This window comes from Littorina saxatilis, linkage group LG1 (assembly GCF_037325665.1).
Source record: "Littorina saxatilis isolate snail1 linkage group LG1, US_GU_Lsax_2.0, whole genome shotgun sequence".
Taxonomy (NCBI): domain Eukaryota; kingdom Metazoa; phylum Mollusca; class Gastropoda; order Littorinimorpha; family Littorinidae; genus Littorina; species Littorina saxatilis.
In genome coordinates this window covers 32,598,905-32,618,125 of record NC_090245.1, presented here as the reverse complement: position 1 = coordinate 32,618,125, position 19,221 = coordinate 32,598,905, and the positions used below count along the sequence as shown (strand labels likewise).

The following is a 19,221-nucleotide window of genomic DNA, read 5'->3' as shown; positions in this document are numbered from 1 at the left end:
AAGCATGATACAAAGTTCTACAAGCAAAGAACATGCATGGCAATTGTATCTTCTGCCTAAGGTTAGAAACATAACTTCTCAAAATCAGCAAATGTTCAGTGAGAGACACAAATAATAAACATGATCTGAAGTATTACTTACAATACCACTAGACAAACAGTGAAATAACTGTTGAACTTTTAACAAGTCTGAAGCCACTGTGAATGTTTAGCCGGTGCATCCAGTGTCATTATGTTGAACGTTGCAGCATGTCTGCTGATGCTAATCATTGTGACAACAACAATGCACTACGTTTTACTATTCTTTTCCCACCAAATGTAATGCAGATCAATATTTTGTGCGATGGACCATAACACTGACATTTTAAGCATGATTATGATCATCTATCAGTGTATAACACAGGCTCTCGTCAAAGGGTCGCAACTCTTCTTCGATTTAAATTCCCAAGAGAAAGCAAAACAAAGATTAATCGTTCGTTCAAACGCACAATTTACGATCGTGGCCGTTAGCATTTCGGCAAATAGGTAACTGTCTAACTCTGTCGCCATCTTGTGTTTACGGCGGCGGATAAAACATTCGCAGGAAAAACGTGAAAGATGGACGAGAGACAAGACACACCGAAAGGCTAGGCGCGCCTGCTTGGATATGTCGCATTTGTAAAGGTTGTGCTAATTATTCTGACTCATTAACGGCAACACCGGCTTTTGTCGCATCAAAGCTTCTAAATTGAACATCAAATGAGCGTCAATAATGATACCATTTACAAAATGTGTTACTTACACATCACGATGTCGAGGTTTGTGTCCAAATCGTGGAACAGAATATTCCTTGTCAAGAGTGATTTACACACACGCGCGCCTGTTCCGGTTTTTTAAGAAGACGATAGGAGTTAGCTCCCATGCACTCTCCTTTCTGTATCGTCTGCTGTTACTTTATCGGCGCGTTTCCAGACGTGTGTTGTTCTTGTTTCTGCTGCTGTTGTTGTTGTCGTTGTTGTTGTTGTTGTTTTTGTCTTGGTGGCCGCAGTTCGGTCAGTGTCAAGTTTGCCAGTTTACCCGGAATATTTGTTGGGGGGGGGGGGGGGGGGGGGTGTTGTATTCATGAAAAAGAGACAGGTTGGGTCACTAAGATGTTAAAAGTTATTTTCTTATGTTTTTTTTTTAATGTTTTTTTTTAAAGCTTGTTTGGAGATTTCTTTGTTGTTTTGCCGTTTCAGTTGTTGGTTTGTGTGTGTGTGCAGTGTGTGCGCGCGGGCGCGCGTGTGTGTGTGTGTGTGCACGGTGTGCAGTGTCGGTGTGCGTGCACTGAGTGCGCGCGCGCCGCGGCGTGTGTGTGTGTGCACTGTGCAGTCAGTGTGTGTATATGTATGTGTGTGTGTGTCACGTGTGTGGTGTTTTTTGTGAGGGGAGGGTCGTTTTTTGTCCTTGATTTATTTGTCACTTGTACATAAACACATACACACACACACACTGACGACTCAGTGAGTCTGATTGACTGACTGAAAGTTCCGGTGACACTGTGACATGCAGGAGTGCTAATAGGAAGACGTACGTTTTCACTCATCTGGTCAAATTATCGTTTAAACTGACCTTGCAAACTCTAAGACCCCGGATTTACCTCCGTGTGGTTAGGCACAGGCACATGAAAATGTATCACGCAGTGAGGTACAAACATTCCTAGACGTTCTATGTTAGGTTTAGTTTGCCATTACAGTTAGCTCTTGATTAGAGGCGATTCTTTATGATTTTGTCTTTTCTAAACATTTTGAAGAAGTTATGGCTCAGTGTTGGTCTGTGTCGGGGGAGGAATATGTGGGTGGGGGGGGGGGGGGGTGTGCTTCTGGGACTGATGGAGGTGGGTGACAGATGACCTCGGACGGGCCGCTATCAGCTGCCTAATATGTGTTTATCATTTACTAGAGTGTTACGTTTAGTGAACAGTACATTGGACTTTTTTTTTATGTAATACCCCCACTCCCCTTCCCTCCTCATTTAAGACGCTGGAGGAGGGAGTCTTATACTGAATTGGGGTAAATGTACAGAGGTTATGAACAGAAAATCAGAAAAAAACAGCGTCTTAAATGAGGTAGTCCTTAGTCGTCCATGAACAACAACTCCATGGATTTAACCGTACCGGGATACGACAGTATTACGAGTGATAGTCACTGACTTACATTGTACATGTACCTATTCTCACAGTACGCAGAAAGCGCCGCCGTCTTACATAAAAACAAAAACTTGAACAAAACAAAAACACACCTAATAATCACCAGACGTTTATATTGTAATTTACATAGTCTGAGATACTATCCAGAACGTTCTTCACTCAAGAAATGTGTCAGCTTTGTGAAGTATCCGGCATCGCGTCAACTGAAGTAGGACGGTCGTGTTCAAAAGGTCTTCACTTGTTAGAAATAACAGCAAATCATCTTTAGTTCAAGCGCCTTCGCGCGTATTGAACAATTGAGTAAATATTGTGTGGTCACTGAACAAAACAATTTACTGAAAACATCGGGCACAAGCTAAGAAAGTCTGGAATCACGATATGTGTCAAGTTCGGAATTGGCTAATCCAGTTTGAGGCCCTAACTTGACGCAATAGACTTTTAAGTATTCTACACAGGCATATTGCCACATGTCATTCATGTTTCTGAGTTTTCATTTAAAAGTTACACATGTCAAGTTAGTATATACCTTTAAATCGCCCCTCCCTCTCTCAGTCATTTATGAACGATTGTCAGTGAACACTGCTCTTATACCCCGCACGTCCTAACTTCGTTTCTACGTGTGTGTGTAGTGTGTCAGTAGTGCGAGTCGTGACGGTGTGTGTGTGTGCCAGTTCAAGTTGTGTGTGTGTGTGTGTGTGTGCCGAATTAGGTACGCTGGTGCCAGTCAGTGCGTGTGGTGTGTGAGTTGCACGGTGTGTGTGTGTGTGTGTGTGTGTGTGTGTGTGTCAGTGTGTGTGTGAGACTGAGTGTAGTGAAACACACGTGCGTGTGTCTGCATGATCCCGGCGTGTGTGCGCATGCCGGCGTGTAGCACTGAGCACCAGCGGCCTTATTCAAGTTATATGGCGCTTGAAGATAAATCTGATCAGTTTTCTTACTACAGTATTAACTCGGTCTCAGTGACTGATGCCTTTGGCCCCCAAAGAAATGAGTCACGAGTCAAGTCATTTCAGCCTCAGTACTGCAGGAGTCACATTGCCCACAAACAACCGTTCTCTACACAGCAGCATATATAGTCACACGTGACACACACACACTGACACACACACACCGTGCACACACACACACATTAGAATAAAACCCATATAAAAAGGTAGTATTGTACAGTGGGCATAGAAACAACATTTGAGCCTGGGTGAGGGTGTCACGAGAATGGAAAGGTGACGTCAGATAGCCTACTACGGAGGAAGGAGCGGTGATATCACCCCGTATATTTAAAGCTACATCGAGCGTGCGCCTCCGCACCCGGACTCTTTAGCTCAATCAATGATCGTGATGCTGCTGTGTATAGTCTGCAACACGGAGGCAATTTTATTCCGATCCAGGCGTTGCGGGGGTGCGATATCACAGTTTTGACTGCTTCATTTCTTTTCGAATTTTAGCAAATTCCAGGCCGTTTTAAATGCTGAAATTTTACATATCTGCGCGGGACACATCAATGAAAATAATAGTTAGGCTTAGCAGTCCATTTATCGATAAGGAGTCGTGTAGGATGAGATGAAAGTGGACGAACATGTTAAAATATGGACGGATCTACAGCAAATCGGTTCGTATGTTCGTTTACGTGTATATTTCTCGCTGAAAACCACACATGTACCAGATACATACCTTATGCATCCACACAATCATAAATAAAGGCTGTATGTAGTTTCAAAGAGACACAGTTTGGTTTAAATGGAGGTCACTAACCGTGCTGTTGGCGGGAACGCTTTACTTCCGCGATGGACTGATCCGGAGGTGCGCTCTCGGTATAGCCGAATATACGGCATGGATATTGCAGGGAGTGGAGTTCGGGGGGAGGGGAGGGGGTAAACAAGGATGATGTGTAGTCAGCAGCGGAGGTAACTGAGGAAGTACAGACAGACAGACTAACCAACACACAAAAACACACCAAAGACGGACTGAGTACAGACACACTGAATTACAACCAGGCACGCGGCATTGGGTAACAAAGAAGCGAGCACAAACAAAAAGCAGGCATAAATTCACGTTCTGACACAAATTTGTTTTGGGAAGAGGTCACAGTAGACACACCTACAAAAACACAGACAACAGGGCTAGGGCAGATAACCAGACGGACAGAAATGCACGCACGGGCCACAGGCAGCCTCGGCGAGCACAGACAGCCAAACACCGTCTCTGACATGACAGATTCACCGACAGAGACTGACAGAATCCACTCACCGGGTATTTCAGTGCAAAATTAACTAGTGCCAAAACACTCCAAGCTCCTTCACTTTTGGTACATATATATGCACACACTTTCCAGAATGCAACGCAAGCAATACTCCAGTCAACGCAGCACAAATCACAGCACAGCAAAAATCGAAGAGCGGTTGGGCCACAGTACACTCACTAACTGGACTGAGAAGACGGCCCAACAGACTAACACTTTTGCGGCCGTGTCACTTGTGGGAAAAAAGATGTCTGGACGCTCTTGTTTGACAGCCTAGGTCAGTCTACTCGACGTCTGCACTAAGCCGCGAAAGTGAGTATGTCTAGAAATTCCTGCACGTAACTTGGGTCGATACCGAGCCATCCTTTTTTACTGGGGTGGGGGAAAATATCGTCTTCTTGTGTGCTTTGGACTGGAAGGGCTGAGAGGAAGAGGGGGGTGGGGTTAGGAGGGGTTTAGTGTGTGTGTGTGGGTCTGTCTGTGTGCACCCACACTTGTGTGTGTGGTGTATGTGATATTTGTGTGTGTGTGTGTGTGTGTGTGAGCGTGCGTGTATGCATTTGTGTGAGTGTGTGTACGTGTGCATGTATGTGAATGTGTGCCCATGCACATCCAAATCATGTTCTGGAGAGTGAGAGTGATTACAGTCAACTTCAAAAACGGAATGTCATGATTCACATGCTTGTGTGAGTGTATGTGTCTGAGTGCGTGCATGTGTGTGTGTGTGTGTGAAAGAGAGAGAGAGAGAGAGAGAGAGAGAGAGAGAGAGAGAGAGAGAGAGAGAGAGAGAGAGAGAGAGAGTGACGGAGGCAAATACACATTATGGTCTCACTCATTCCTTTGTGTCTGCACAACAAAACCAAAGACAATTTTCTGCATTACAAAAATTTCTTTTTCATGATTGCTTGGTCAAATGAGTTTGTGAAATAACCAAACAATTTCACAGACTTCCCTGTGCACTTTCATACAGCCATGCAACCACCCTAATCTTTTCCTCAACACCTAAAACCAAAAGCTTTGGAAAACAAAACTTACTGAAGTGAGAAACCAAAGCCAGACAAACTTGACAGAGAATACCTTTACATCCACCTGCCCAAGGCAAGCAAATGATCAGAATTCTACATAATATTTTCCATAGTTGATGAAGATCATACCCTTCAAACTAATTGTTTTATTTATTTTGCAATGGCTGCCTGTTTTGATGACAACTTTAACACACTACATGGTTGCATCAATGAAGTCACTTTGTGTTACAAATGAAGTCACTTTGTGTTACATCTAGGATTTGTAAAATTGCACCTAATAAAAATGCTTAGAACTCCTTTATTGTAAGTTAAAATACACAAGTAAACACACACATACAGATAACACATTTGTTGCTCCCTTTCCAAAGTCTGTTTTCTCCCCATAAGTACAATTTTGGCTCCAAATGATAATCCTCGAGCTTCCTCATTCCTCCTTGAATCCAAGAAAAATGTATCATCATAGTTTCACTCTTTACAGAAGTTGCATATTTGCTGGATATCTTTCACATTCTGTAACTGAATAAAAACAAAATGTGTGCAGTGCATTGGACTATGCTGTTTTATCATATTTAGTGACACTATGATGTAAACAGAATCCTCTTTTCTTTCAGCAAACATATTCAAACTCTTTGTACAACCAACCATCCAGCCAAATAGCAGACAAAAAGATGACAAAAATATAAAGAAAAAATTATCTGTGGACAACAAAAGTTTGTACACACTTTCAAATTCAGCCTGCAACTGAAAAATACAATGACACACACTTGTAATACATACCGTACTTTCCGGGTCATAAGGCGCGACTTTTTTCCTCGAGTTCGACCCCTGCGTCTTGTATAACGAAGCGCCTAATCCGTGTATGAAATACGAAAAAAATAAAAGAGACCGCTTGAGTACCAGTCAAACAACTTGTGATAATGCATGTTTCAGCTACTAGGTACTGCCCTGCCTTTGATCTGGCCGCACACACTCTGTTAAACTCGGTCACTGACCGGTCACTGACCCCGATGCAGGAAGTGTTTCCTCTCTCAGATATGACAGGGGAACCACCTCTCATGGCAAAAACTGAGTCATTGACCCCTGGGAAGAAGGTCGTGTCTATAAACAAGGCCACCCAGCTATCACAATGCCTTTGATCTGGCCCCACACACAGAGCACACATATTTTCACTCAGTTAAAGTCGGTCACTGACCGGTCACTGACCCCGGTGCAGGAAGTGTTTCCTCTCTCAGATATGACAGGGGAACCACCTCACATGGCAAAAATTGGGTCATTTTGGTGCGCCCTATCGGCCCCCTGCGTCCAAATGGGTGACTGGATTACAATTTTTTTTAAAAAGAAGGGGGTGCGTCTTGTATAACGAAGCGCCTTGTCACCCGGAAAGTACGGTATGTCTATCTTCAAGGACACAAAAATGTACACATCAATATCAACATCTGCAAAATTCACACCTGACCTACACACAATATCAAGAGATGGTGAAAAATACTGCAAACACAAGACAGTGAGCAAAATCAATGTTTGCAGCACATACCATTTCAATCACAGTGTAATGACTATGATGCTCAACTTACCAAGAACATAGAACAAACATTTTTTTTAAATCCAAGATACAAAAGTAAAAATGTATAAACAACCTCTACAATACTTGAATAACACCAAGCGCTGACATTCAGAAGTGGATGACACACACTACTGTACAAAACTAAAAACTATGTATGAATGAAATAACCATTTCACACTCCAGAAACTTGGTATGATAGCATGTGTGGTGTTTGGCTAATGGTCCCAAAAGATTACATGATTGTGTGTGTACATGTACAAAGAATAATTGCTGCAACCAAGTTTTTGTTGATTGAGAAAATAAAAAATCCAATGCACTCAATGTGATTATCAAACAGTTATACATTTAAGAGCACCAAAAAGCTTTCAAGCAACTGCTGCTTAATTTGGGATTAATCACACAACTGTAAATGATGAAATTTTACCCACACACCTAAGTGACAACAAAATCAAATATGAACACATCTGACAGTACACACCGGTACAGATTAAAATTCAGACTTCTGAACCATCACACACACAAAAAAACCCAGAAAGATTCAAAGAATGGTGGCAATCCAAAGATCTGAATATTGACTGCAATCTAAAGATTCCGAGAATGACCAGTCTATATGACCATGAGCAGACGCACTTCTTTATTGTCCAGCTTGTGTGACACGTTAGTCAGTCTGACGAGCTGTACCTGCCCCGTGGTCCCCGCATTGAAGATGCGATAGATATGGAAATGGTCTCCTTGCTCCGATGCGAACTTGACCTCATTGGCCGAGATCTCAAACACCTCTTTCTGACTGGATCGTGTGGCCTTGACCTCAATGTACACAGTGTAGGCCTCGTCGCCAGATGTACAGATGACCTCAAAGTCGTACGGTTTTCCGGTTTCTTCCACCTCGTTGGTCCAAATCACATCGTAAATGTCTCCGTGCATTTCTTTCTGCTGCATGAGATAGTCGAACACCAGCTGTTCGCCCCATCGGCCAATCTCTATGCGGTTGGACGATTCTGTGAGTGTGAGCGTGGCGGGGATTTTGAGGTCACCACCACGACCCAGTTCTTCGTATTCCGTTTCGCTGGCCAGCTGGGTCCAAACAGGTAGCTCTGCAACAAACACCGAAGATAATATTTTGTAATGAAAAATTACCTCCAGGTATATTTCCACATAAAAATATCCACATTTAGATCAACAAATTTGTCAACTGGTGTTTGTTTCTTTGATTATAACTACACACTCTTGCTTGTGCTCATATTTCCAATGCATATTCCTCCACCATTTCCTAAATAAGCAGAGAGAAAAGAAGCAATGAAAAATGAATTATAATTCCTTTTCATTCCCAGTACTAGAAACTGCTTTTACGATAAGATTTATTTCACAAGTTGTCCCAAACTAGGTTTTAAATGCCAAGTTTTATTCATTTATTTGCCCAGAAAGGTTTTAAAGCAATGGAATTGCATTTACACATGAATAAGGCATCATGAATAAGAGGCATACAAGTATGCACAATAGAAAACAAGGAACACATACAAAACCCATCGAAATAAAGTCCAGTCAAACTGCATTGTGCTAGCATTTTTGTCTACAGAAGGGGGTATGCTTTACTGCTCAGGAACTTCTTTTTTTAAAGATCTCACAGAGTGTTTCTTGATTGCTCATTCACAATCATGTCCGACTACTGCAACATGCCCAATTAATGCACCAAATGCAGCCCACATTCCAGCAAAAACAAGCATGCATTTAATTTCACACATTATCACTCCAATTGGGTTGCTTTTTTGTCCCAGTGGAAAGCTAACAACAGCAAGAGATGTGCTACTCAAGTATGCGGGTGTTTAGATCTATGCAATCAGCCACCCATACTCCTGGTAGAATTACCAAGGTCTTTTATGAGCCATGGCGGTGACACATGGTGGGATACGGAGACCGTCTCTTAGTCACCACATAAAGTTGACCAGTGTCTGTTTTGGGCTTGATTTGAACCTAGGACCTGCTGACCAACAGAGCTACCAGACCCCCTGTCACCAAAACATCACTTCACAGAAAGTGTAGTGTATTCATCACTTACGAAGATGGTCCGGTTTTGGTCGGTACGGTGGCCATCCTTTCCTGGTGATGCTCCCTGGTTGCCTGGGCTGATTGTTGTGGTTACCATCAGGTTGACCTGTCGCCATACCAACTGCACCAGCTTGACCTTGACCCCCATGACCTAGTGACCCCGGTTCACCCCTTTGACCTTCGGATTCTTCCCTTCCAGTGCCTTCATCCGGTGCAGGTCTCTTGCTGTCCGAGGTCTCTGTGTCCAGCTGGTCACTCTTGCGTTTCCCTGTAAATATTTCTTTCACAGTTGACTCATGCAGTCAAGGTATAAGGCCCAACTAAGCTGTATTAATGAAAACATCAAAACTTACTTGCTTTCAAAAATCATCAAGAAACCTTACCTGAGTGAATTGATTCTCGGCGCTAACATAAGTATGTAAATGCTTATTATGGCAGTCAAGGTTTTAATGTGAGTACACTTCCATGCTATTTTCATGCAAAAATATGAAATACAATTGTCCTGTATTATAATACGCTTCAATGTGATGCCATAGAAGATTAAAAAGAGAGAAAAAAAAGTCATATTCAAAGCAACAGTACACATTATAAGTTATGCAGAACAGAGTTACATGTGTTAACACAAACACAAATTGCCAAATAAACTAAAATATACTGTAAACTGCAAATCTTGTGTGAATCTGTCTGATAAGAAGCGTTTATTTGTAAAGAGAGATTGTCACGATTTAGTGACATGGATTGAGAAACGAACACTCTGTGGGGTGCCTTTCTCGAATTGCAACAAAAAGCGCCTGTGCTTGAGTCGGGGTGACGGTATGAAACCGCTGACAGAGCATAGCGCAGCACGGGGATTTCGTTTTGCAGGGGTTCCACGTGGGTGATTTCTGCTGTCAGGGCAAAATCGACTGTGACTGAACTGGATACGGGACACGTGGAGTCACGTGATGTGTTCAAGGTGGTTTGGGAGAGACATGAAACGATACACTTGAACATCAGCAGCAAGAGAGGAGGGTCGGTGTCTTCTTCCTAAGAGTTTGATGGTTTTCAACACGTGAGATATATCACTTTATATCAACGTGCCGTTCTGCTTGTACAGTAAGGCTTTTAGGAACTTCAAGAAGGGACCACCTTTCGCTGTTTACATGTTGGCTGACGACGAGGCGTCAGGTTTCTTGGCTGAGCGGGGGAGAAATTCCAACGCATGAAGTAAATTCAGCGCAAGAGGGAGTGTGGCAAGAAATTCGTCGACGGACGATAGCCATACAAAGGAAGTGGATTCGCTTAAAGGAGAGCTACTTACATTAGGCTGTTGAGGTAATAAATCATTATTTAACGCTGTTGACGAGTCTATGTTTGTGGAATGAAATACTCTCTGTTGTTCTTTCCAGGTTAGCGCATAATTTGCTCTTTGTGACACTAAAATAATAATCTGTATATGGTTTTTGCAGTTATGGAGAGAAGGAAGAAAAATAGCTGATTTGTTGTTTTAAAAGTTCGTTTGTGCAGGCCACGTGCTCTATGAAATATGTAAAGGTGACATGTTAGAAGGTGGAGGGTGAAGGGTTGCGTGGCATGTTTAGTGCACCAATGCTTTTTTTTGCAGCCTACCTATTATTTCCTACTAATCGGATTCAGCGGTATTTCCTACTCAGCGGTAACCGGAACATCTTTATTTGGTATCTACTACCTACATAACCTAGTGTCGCGGAGCTGAATGCTGTAACCTGGTGTCGCGGAGCTGTATGCTGTAACCTGGTGTCGCGGTGCTGTATGCTGTTGCTGCTGCTGGGATAACCGGTGAGGCCGTCACCATCTGCAGGGGTCTTCCGGCAGGCAGTGACGTCACCTACACGACCACCCGTTGTCTTCAGCAGCTGAGTAAGGCGCCTGATTTCTCCACGATTCCCTGCTTCGTTCCACGCCAGCCGGCACTCCAATCAATGAAGCAGTAGTGGGGAAGGACTATTTACGGGTCGCCCACTCCGTAACTAAAAGCTAAGTGTACCGTGCCATTGCGCCCTTTTACCACCAAGTCATCTTTTACTATTTGTGATTATATTTGAGTGGTGACGACGTGGGTTGTGACAACTGCATTTAACCAGCGCTTTTACAGACAGCTATCTTTCCTGTCTTTACACGAGATCAGCGTGTTATCATTTTCTAAACTTTAACTGGCATTTTTGTCAGTGACCTTTTTTTTAACGTTTTGAACGTAAAAACATCTTTTGGAGTGAAGTCTCGAGGGAGGTGGCGAGATAGTATATGAACAGGTGTCTGAAACTTATACTTTTATTGATTCTATCTATTTGTATGACTGCGTGAGTGGATCGTGGTGTGGTTAGTTAGTTGGCAGTAACTAACCGTTCATAATCACCTTCTGTGATCTATTGAAACGTGACAGAGATGTGAATCCTTTGACAAACGTTCAATAGGTCATCAAACTCATACATTAGCCATTAACTTTTTGTTCTCAGTACCATTCTACTTGTATAGTTTACTTCTTCTGCTGCGTTCCAGGCAAAATGTATTTTTTACAAGTAAAATGACTATTTCTAAGAATACTCACCTCAATTTAACTAATAGGAGTTACCTTACTTACGAGTGCTAGACTGAGAAGCGTCCTATGTTACCAGTACTAGACTGTAAACAAGGTCGCTAACTCTAGATTTCCGTCGGTATACCATTTAGGGGAGTAGTCTCCCTTTGTCGGTAGTACCTCTCTGCGCATGTGCCAATGCCCATAATCCCCAGTTTCAATTCGAAGCTATTAAGTCAATAGCGGGGTAGGTGGGAGGGTCTCTGGTTAAATTGAGGTGAGTATTCTTAGAAATAGTCATTTTACTTGTAAAAAATACATATTTCTTTCGAATACATCACCTCAATTTAACTAATAGGAGAATAGATAACAGGCTGGAGGGTTGACTTTCGATCGGTAATCTAGTGTCACCTCACCCGACTCAGCCCATTTGTCCGGAATCCCCCCTGTAAAATCGGGGGAAGAAAAGGATAGATCATCGGACTGAGAAGCAAGAAATCCTGAGTCGGGCGAGTGGCAAGTTGCATTGTTGCCACTGTGTCAACTTGCTCCAGAAAGGGACAATCGAAAGAAAGTCCCACCTGTCAATGTAGAGCTGGTTTCTACTCGATGGTCGTTACTATTCCTCTGATCACTTGTCTTTATCAATGTTGGGTTATGGTTATGACTTGCCATTATGCGCCTTGAGCGACCCAACTCCCCAGCAACGTAAAGTTCTGCAGGCGGATCAGGTGAACGACCTAAAAGATGAGGAATGGTCAGAGATAACAATTCCTCTAATACCTTGAACTTATCACCAAGGTGCGTCTCTGCGACTGATCCTCCATTTAAGGGAGATTGACAGAGTTTCCAGAGATCCTGTAGAATTCTGGTCTGAGGCACCACTTTCCATGGCAAACAATTGTGCCAGTCGCATGAATGAATATATATATCCTCTCTGAATTTACCTCTCTAATGAGGATGGTAGGCACAGATACCAGTGTAAATTCAGGCTGACTTAGCTGTTCCTCCTGCGTGACAGGAAGTAAGCGCAAGTGCGCTCAGCAGTACGGTCACTGTCTGCACCTTTCCTGTGCCTGTCTCAACGCATGTGGGGGCTATAAGCCTACCCTTAATGGTTATAGGTACCATTTGTCCTAGAATAGCCAGTGAAAGACAGCCAGCTGTATTGCCTTTACCCAAGGGGAAAACCTGCTTCTTACTTTGAAATTCCACACTTATAGCGTGAGGGGGTCCCCAGTGACCATGGGCATCTCTGAGCCCTTATTGGCTGAATGACCGCTCTTGTCTTACTCAAGAGGGTGCCATGCCTGGCATGCAACTCACTGAGAGGTCCCATTTGTGATTTCAGCAGGACCGTTTACTGGCTTGATCAGCCAGGTCCTTGATCTAGGTTTTCTGTAAACATGGTTGTAGGTGGCATCTGCTGGGTTGTCTGCCCAGCATAGGTTTTGTGGGTTCTGGGACACTCCAGATTTCTGTAGAGCTCACAAGTTCTTAGATGACTATGCAGTGATGTTCTCCGGCCTATGGCCGAAGGTGCACTATCTTGGGCTGATGCAAAGTTCTGCCCCCTGGTAGTTGAACTCACAAAGATGTCTTATGTTGTGATCTCAGTAGTACTTCTGCCTAGATCACCCAAGTCCATATCTGGATTATCAGTAGGCGTGGCTGCGGGCGGCAAGTGTTGCATTGTCTGACCAGCATAGCTTTGTGAGCTCTGGGGCACTTCAGCTGTTTGTGGAGCTGAGCTCTAGGGTGACTATGCAGAGTTGTTTTCAGGCCCCTGCCTGAGGCAGGAGGTGTACTCTCTTGGTCTGATGCATAGTTCTGACTTGACAAAGGTCTTAGTCAGCACCCGAGTTGCCACGTTTCTCGCCCAAAAACGACGCGTAGCCGTAGACTGGGAGTGAGTGAGATAGGCTGGTGTGGTATTCCTGGCTCCAGCTAGGATCTCACTGTGTCTCTACCTCAGGCTCTTCGAGCGAGGGAGAAAAGGCTGGTGTGGTATTCCTGGCTCCAGCTAGGATCTCACTGTGTCTCTACCTCAAGCTCTTAGAGTGACACAACTTATACTCACCCAATAACCTTGTGTCACCGTAGACTGGGAGCGAGGGAGATAGCCTTGTGTGGTATTCCTAGCTCCTGCTAGGATCTCACTGTGTCTCTTTCCTCCAGCTCCTTTAGCTTTTGAGTCCAGGCATCTGAGAGTCTACATATGGATGGGATGGACACATTCACCCACTGTCAAAGGTATTGCCGCACTCATTATGCCTTTCGGGGGAGGAATACCTCTAGGTCTTATCTCTGTGGTCCAGGGATCTTAGAGCGCCAGTTGTAAGAGGCAAACGAAGCTTGTCCAATTCAAGGTTCGGTTGGAAGGGGTGGCTGAGCCTTCCCAAATCAAAGTGTGTCTGTGGCCGTACCCAATACCCCTAAAGGTAGAGGAAGCTCTTCTTGTTCCAGGAAAATTTGACTCAATGATGGAGGGACGTATGGTTTACCCAGTCCAAGATGTCTGGCAGCACTAATCAATCCGCATGGGCTGAGAGGTCCTCCTTGATCTATGAAATCTGGCCCATGGATCTCATAGTGCGGATGGCTGGCCAGACCTCAGACTATCTCTCAGTGTCCTTCCTGGAAAGTCCATGGAAAAAACGGGCGGAGTCACCTCGGGAGACATTCCCTCTTTAGTCAAGTCTGTCCGTCTCTGAAGCATGACGTAGGTTGAGTGCTGTCCCTGTTGAAGGGTTTTGCCTTGACTTGGTTTGTTTGTTTGCTTAACGCCCAGCCGACCACGAAGCGCCATATCAGGGCGGTTCTTGACTTGGTCCAAGGATGATAACCATGAGGTTTTGTAGCCTAAGGACTGCCTGACCCTGGGGTAGGTTGTCTTCCAAAAGCTGCTGATCATCTCAGGGGCACCTGCCCAGTGATCTTAAACGGCCCATCCCTTCTCTAGGACGTCTACTGTCGTCTCTCCTGTTGATGCTTCTGCCAGAGTTGTTACCATTATCAGTCGAGATGTGACCTGTAACAGGTGTCGGACATCCTCTGTTGAGTGTCGACTGTACAATCTGACATTTCTATCATCATCCCCTGGCTGATGCGGGTGTCAGATGACATTCAGGAAGAAGGGGCAACTCTTACAAGTAGTTACGCTGAGTCCGTCCACAGGTCATGAAAGCATTCTGTACTTGACGATCTCAGAGCACTTCTTCCCCCGTCTCTGCGTTATCTCCAACAGCTCCCCGCCTTGTGATGTAGCCTGAACATGCTCACCCGTGTTGCCCGACGCTTGTATGGCAAGATTCTTGGGCCCGTTACCCTGTTGAACAAGCTCCACTCCAAGTGTGAGTGATCTTCAGAGTCGTTTCCTCAGGCAAATGTCTTGAGACACTTTGATTCCTCTTATCTTGGTACGCAGTGTCTGTCTTGTATCTGTGTATCCGAAGGACACATCTAGAGACCTCAAGAGCTTGCAGTATGCATGGAAACTGATGTGACTACTATACCCTGTTCAGTTGTCCACCGCTGTTTGACTGGTGATCTGTATGCAGATTGCAGGTGCCATCTTGTTACTGGTAGGGCGGCTCCCCGGTGTGAAGGTTGTAGCCTCTAACCATTAGCTCTCTATTCCAGGTGATGAAGATAACTAGGAGGCTCTAGGCATTCTCCTCACACTCCCAGACTTCTGTGTAGCCGGGCACAGCTGAATATGGTCAGGCGTGAAGTGTTGGTCTAGTTCCAAGAGCGTTAAACATTAGGTCTTCCTCAGTCCGTCAGGAGGTGGAAGACAGGCAAAGGGGGGCGGGAGCTGTCCTTCCGGTGCTGAAGCATCGCTACAGGCAGTTTGCAGCACTGAATACTGGTAGTCAAAATGCATGAAGCCACCATCATGATGGGGAACCCTGGCAAAGATAGTGGTGGGAGGGGCCCAGTCCTGTCAACAGCCGTGTTTCGGGGTCACCTCAAGGGAGAGGTTGCAGACGAGGCTGTAGCTACCTCAGGGAGATTCTACTCATGTTACGCCCAGTGGACGTCTTGCCTGACAGCTGGAGGGTCTGTCATAAGCTGTCGCAACGATCCTGGGAGTTATCAGGGCGAAAAGGAAGCCTGTCTCTTCCTGTGCTTACTGGAGGTATTCCCCCAGAGCGCCCGACATTGTCTGTTTGGTAATGTCTACGTATATATCAAATACATGTCAATATGACTTAATTCCCCCTCGTACTGATAACGGCATGGATGTGCCAAGAGTTTATCCAGTACCTTTCTCATGAGAGTAGCCGCTCTGTCTAGGAGGCATAGTTAATTGTGTGTTGTAACAACATCCGTTTAGCAAATATGTTATACTTCCATAATATGAAATGATAAACATTGTATCCCTTGTATGAACCTGACTAGAGCCAGTGTTATTTAAGGGCGGCCTCTTATTGTTAGGTCCTGTTGTCTACTTCTGAGAACCTAGTCGTAGGATTAGGTGACAACAGTAGAGATGTGGCCTTGTTAAAGGTCAAAGGCTTAGGTTTTGCCTACGAACCAGGAATAAGTAGAGGCATGACAACATTATAGGAAGCTCCCCTGTGAGTATTATTCAGAGCCTTGCTCGATCTTGCATGTTGTGAAAACTCAGCTGAGTGTAATACTCATGTGTTAACAACCAAGTTTATTCATGCCCCTAAGGCATGGTTTCAACTGTATATTATTCATAACATGTCATTCAAGTGTAATGTACATCAATTGTGCACTGGAACAGAACATAAGTATATATGTGTGCCTGTTCTAATTGAATTTGAAGAGCTGTCTCCTGGCACTGTGGTATCAACAGATTTTAGCTGAGTGTAAATCTCAAAGTGTAAACACTTGAGTTTATCCATAAGTTAAATCTTTTACCACTCAGATAGCTGATTTAAACACTCCATGAAAATGGAATTTGTAACATCAACTGACTTCTTTGATACCCTTTGCCAAGAAAAAAAAAGATGTCCCATCTGTGTTTGCATACACTTTAATTCTTCCTTGTCAATTTAAAAAAAAAAAAATTTTTTTTTAATATATATTTATATATATATATAATGTGTATGTATGCACGCATACAAGTTTACAAGTTAATCAAGTTAAGTTGGCAAGGAAAGTATTCTTTATCCAATTTGAAGAAGTACCACCACGTGGTCTCTGTGAGTCCACCATGATCATCTGATAAAAATACCAAAACCATAATCTGCCAACCGCAGAAAACATCGTTTCCCAGAAACATAGGAGAGAGAATTACTTGCCTTTCTCTGAGAGTAAAGGAAGTTCCCTCCGTAATATTCCCGGAGGCGCATATCTCAATCTCAGTGTTTGGTTTTCTTTCCAAGCGGGCGAGGTTTGTTGTTGTTATTCTTCGATACAACCCGCTTTCAGTTCTATCAGCGTTCAAGCGTACTGCGGTCCGTATCTACGCTGCCCGCAAAAGTCATCGCAGTTTGTAATGACCGAAGTATTCATACGCCATATGTAACATTCGCGGGCGCTCTGTGCCTTCAGTTCAATCAGCGTTCAAGCGTACTGCGTTCCGTATCTACGCTGCCCGCAAGAGTCATCGCAGTTTGTAATGACAGAAGTATTCATACGCCGTATGTAACCTTCGCGGGCGCTCGGTACTTTGTACGCCTAAAAATTCGGATCAGAAATGCGCTTCCGGTCGGGATAACGCGCATGGTAAACCTCGCTGTAGTTGATAAAAAGCTGTTAAAACGCAAAAAACTTCCGGGTAATTTCGAAGTTGAAGGTCTTGTTCGTATTCCTACATTGATGTGTAGGGTGACCTGCCGTTGCTTTCCATTGAAAGCGGCAAGGTAAGTTATCGTTCGCGGAGTTCTATTGCGCCAATGAAACCGGTCCAACCGCTGTAAATATCTGTTCGACATTCGTAACGACTGAGTAAAGAATAGTTGTCGTTCAATTGCATGTTCACTAGTTAAAAGACAAGTAACGGAGCCTGTTAGGCTCTGTGTGTCAACAAGGTATCATTGATGATTGAAGTACCTTCTACTTATGACCAAGTAACTTTGTTACATTTTTAAGCCGTTTCACTTTCATTTTCACGGTTCGTTACGTTGTTCAACGTGATGAATCATTGAATGTATACGGGCATAGTAATCGCCCTTAAAAAGGAAAGCCCAAACCGTGATTGAAGGTGAATGTTGTAGTTCCTGTGAAGGAAGTCTTCTTAGACGGGAAAGGTCTAAATACACGTCTAGCTCCCCGTAGCAAGAAATTGAAACTGGGGATTATGGGCATTGGCACATGCGCAGAGAGGTACTACCGACAAAGGGAGACTACTCCCCTAAATGGTATACCGACGGAAATCTAGAGTTAGCGACCTTGTTTACAGTCTAGTACTGGTAACATAGGACGCTTCTCAGTCTAGCACTCGTAAGTAAGGTAACTCCTATTAGTTAAATTGAGGTGATGTATTCGAAAGAAATATGACAAAACTTCAGATTTTACCGCATCCTGAGCAGTCCTTACGCAATAATCAAAAGTACAAACAACAATTAAGCTTCAAACTATAAAATTCTAAACCATGCTTCAGCATAAAACTTACATTTCAGACACAAATCATGCAAATCATGCTTTGCATGTCAAAGTTTCAAATTAATGGAGAAAATGCAGGACAAAATTGATGTGGATTGGAAAGTGCACACAAACACTGCACAAACTGGTAAATGCTCAGCAACACTTCAAGATAACACACAAAGGTGTGGAATAAAATATCAACCACAGGGCAAAAAACTGTTCAAACACTGAAACATGCACAGCCAAATGTAGGGGGAAATGTGGAACAAAGCTTCACTCAAACAGCAGAACGAAAGTGCAAACAGAAGAGCAAAGAGCACACTATAGACTAAAGCAGAGACACGTACGTGAATCACCTGGCACACCGCTATCCTGCCGTCTCAAGACAGCACCTCCTTCACCCTCCCCCTCGCCAGCACCTCTCTCCCCATCGTGAGACATCTGTCTCTCACCCATCTCTCTCCTGCCTTGGTCAGAGTGGGCGTGGCCTGTACCAGAGTGGGCTGAGCCTGAAGTGTGATTGCCAGGGCCTGCCTCTGAGTGGGCAGAGCCAGTACCATGGCCACTGTGAGAGCGGCTGGCGGAGTCTGTATCACTGGGGGTGGAGTCTGCAGATTCCCTGGGTGCCATGTGTATGTTGGAGGGCAGGTCTAGGCGACGCTGAACTTCCTCTGGAGCTTTTGGGGGCGGCCAGATGCTGGCTCCCAATGGTTTGCCTTCACCTGTAACACAGTGCGGTCAAGTAGAAAAAAAGCTAGGCACTGAAAAGACTGGCAGTACCATTGTAACACCATTGTTCAGGGCAATCTATAAGGTGAAATAATCTATGCAACAGCATCCAGACTCAACATAAGCAGGATCAATAATAAGCCACACATGTTTCATTTAAAAGAAAGCTTTTTAACTAGTTTTAAAGTCTCAAGTACAGAAATACATAGGACAGTAGTACATTTCAGCAAATTCTGTTAACACAGTAGCTCATTTTTGTGTGTTTGTCATTTCAGACATTTCATACTATGCATATCTTGGAATAACCCTGATTTTCACTCATCCAAACCAGCAGTTAAGTCAGCTGTGCTAGCCC

At 44.1% G+C, this 19,221-nt stretch overlaps 1 protein-coding gene across 4 annotated transcripts in view; it reads right to left on the bottom strand.

The window, feature by feature from the left end:
• Positions 1 to 5,271: 5,271 nt before the first annotated feature.
• Positions 5,272 to 19,221, bottom strand: part of LOC138967272 (uncharacterized) — a 67,061-nt gene continuing 53,111 nt past the window's right edge. For 3 of the 4 annotated variants that reach the window (XM_070339805.1, XM_070339817.1, XM_070339813.1), the window contains exons 39-41: positions 18,485 to 18,859; positions 9,048 to 9,305; positions 5,272 to 8,085 (exon numbers count right to left, since the gene is read on the bottom strand). In XM_070339805.1, coding sequence (XP_070195906.1) covers positions 7,598 to 8,085; positions 9,048 to 9,305; positions 18,485 to 18,859 — 1,121 coding nt within the window. In that variant the 3' untranslated portion in view covers positions 5,272 to 7,597. The remainder of the gene's footprint in view (positions 8,086 to 9,047; positions 9,306 to 18,484; positions 18,860 to 19,221) is intronic. The other variant, XM_070339820.1, reaches the window with a different exon arrangement.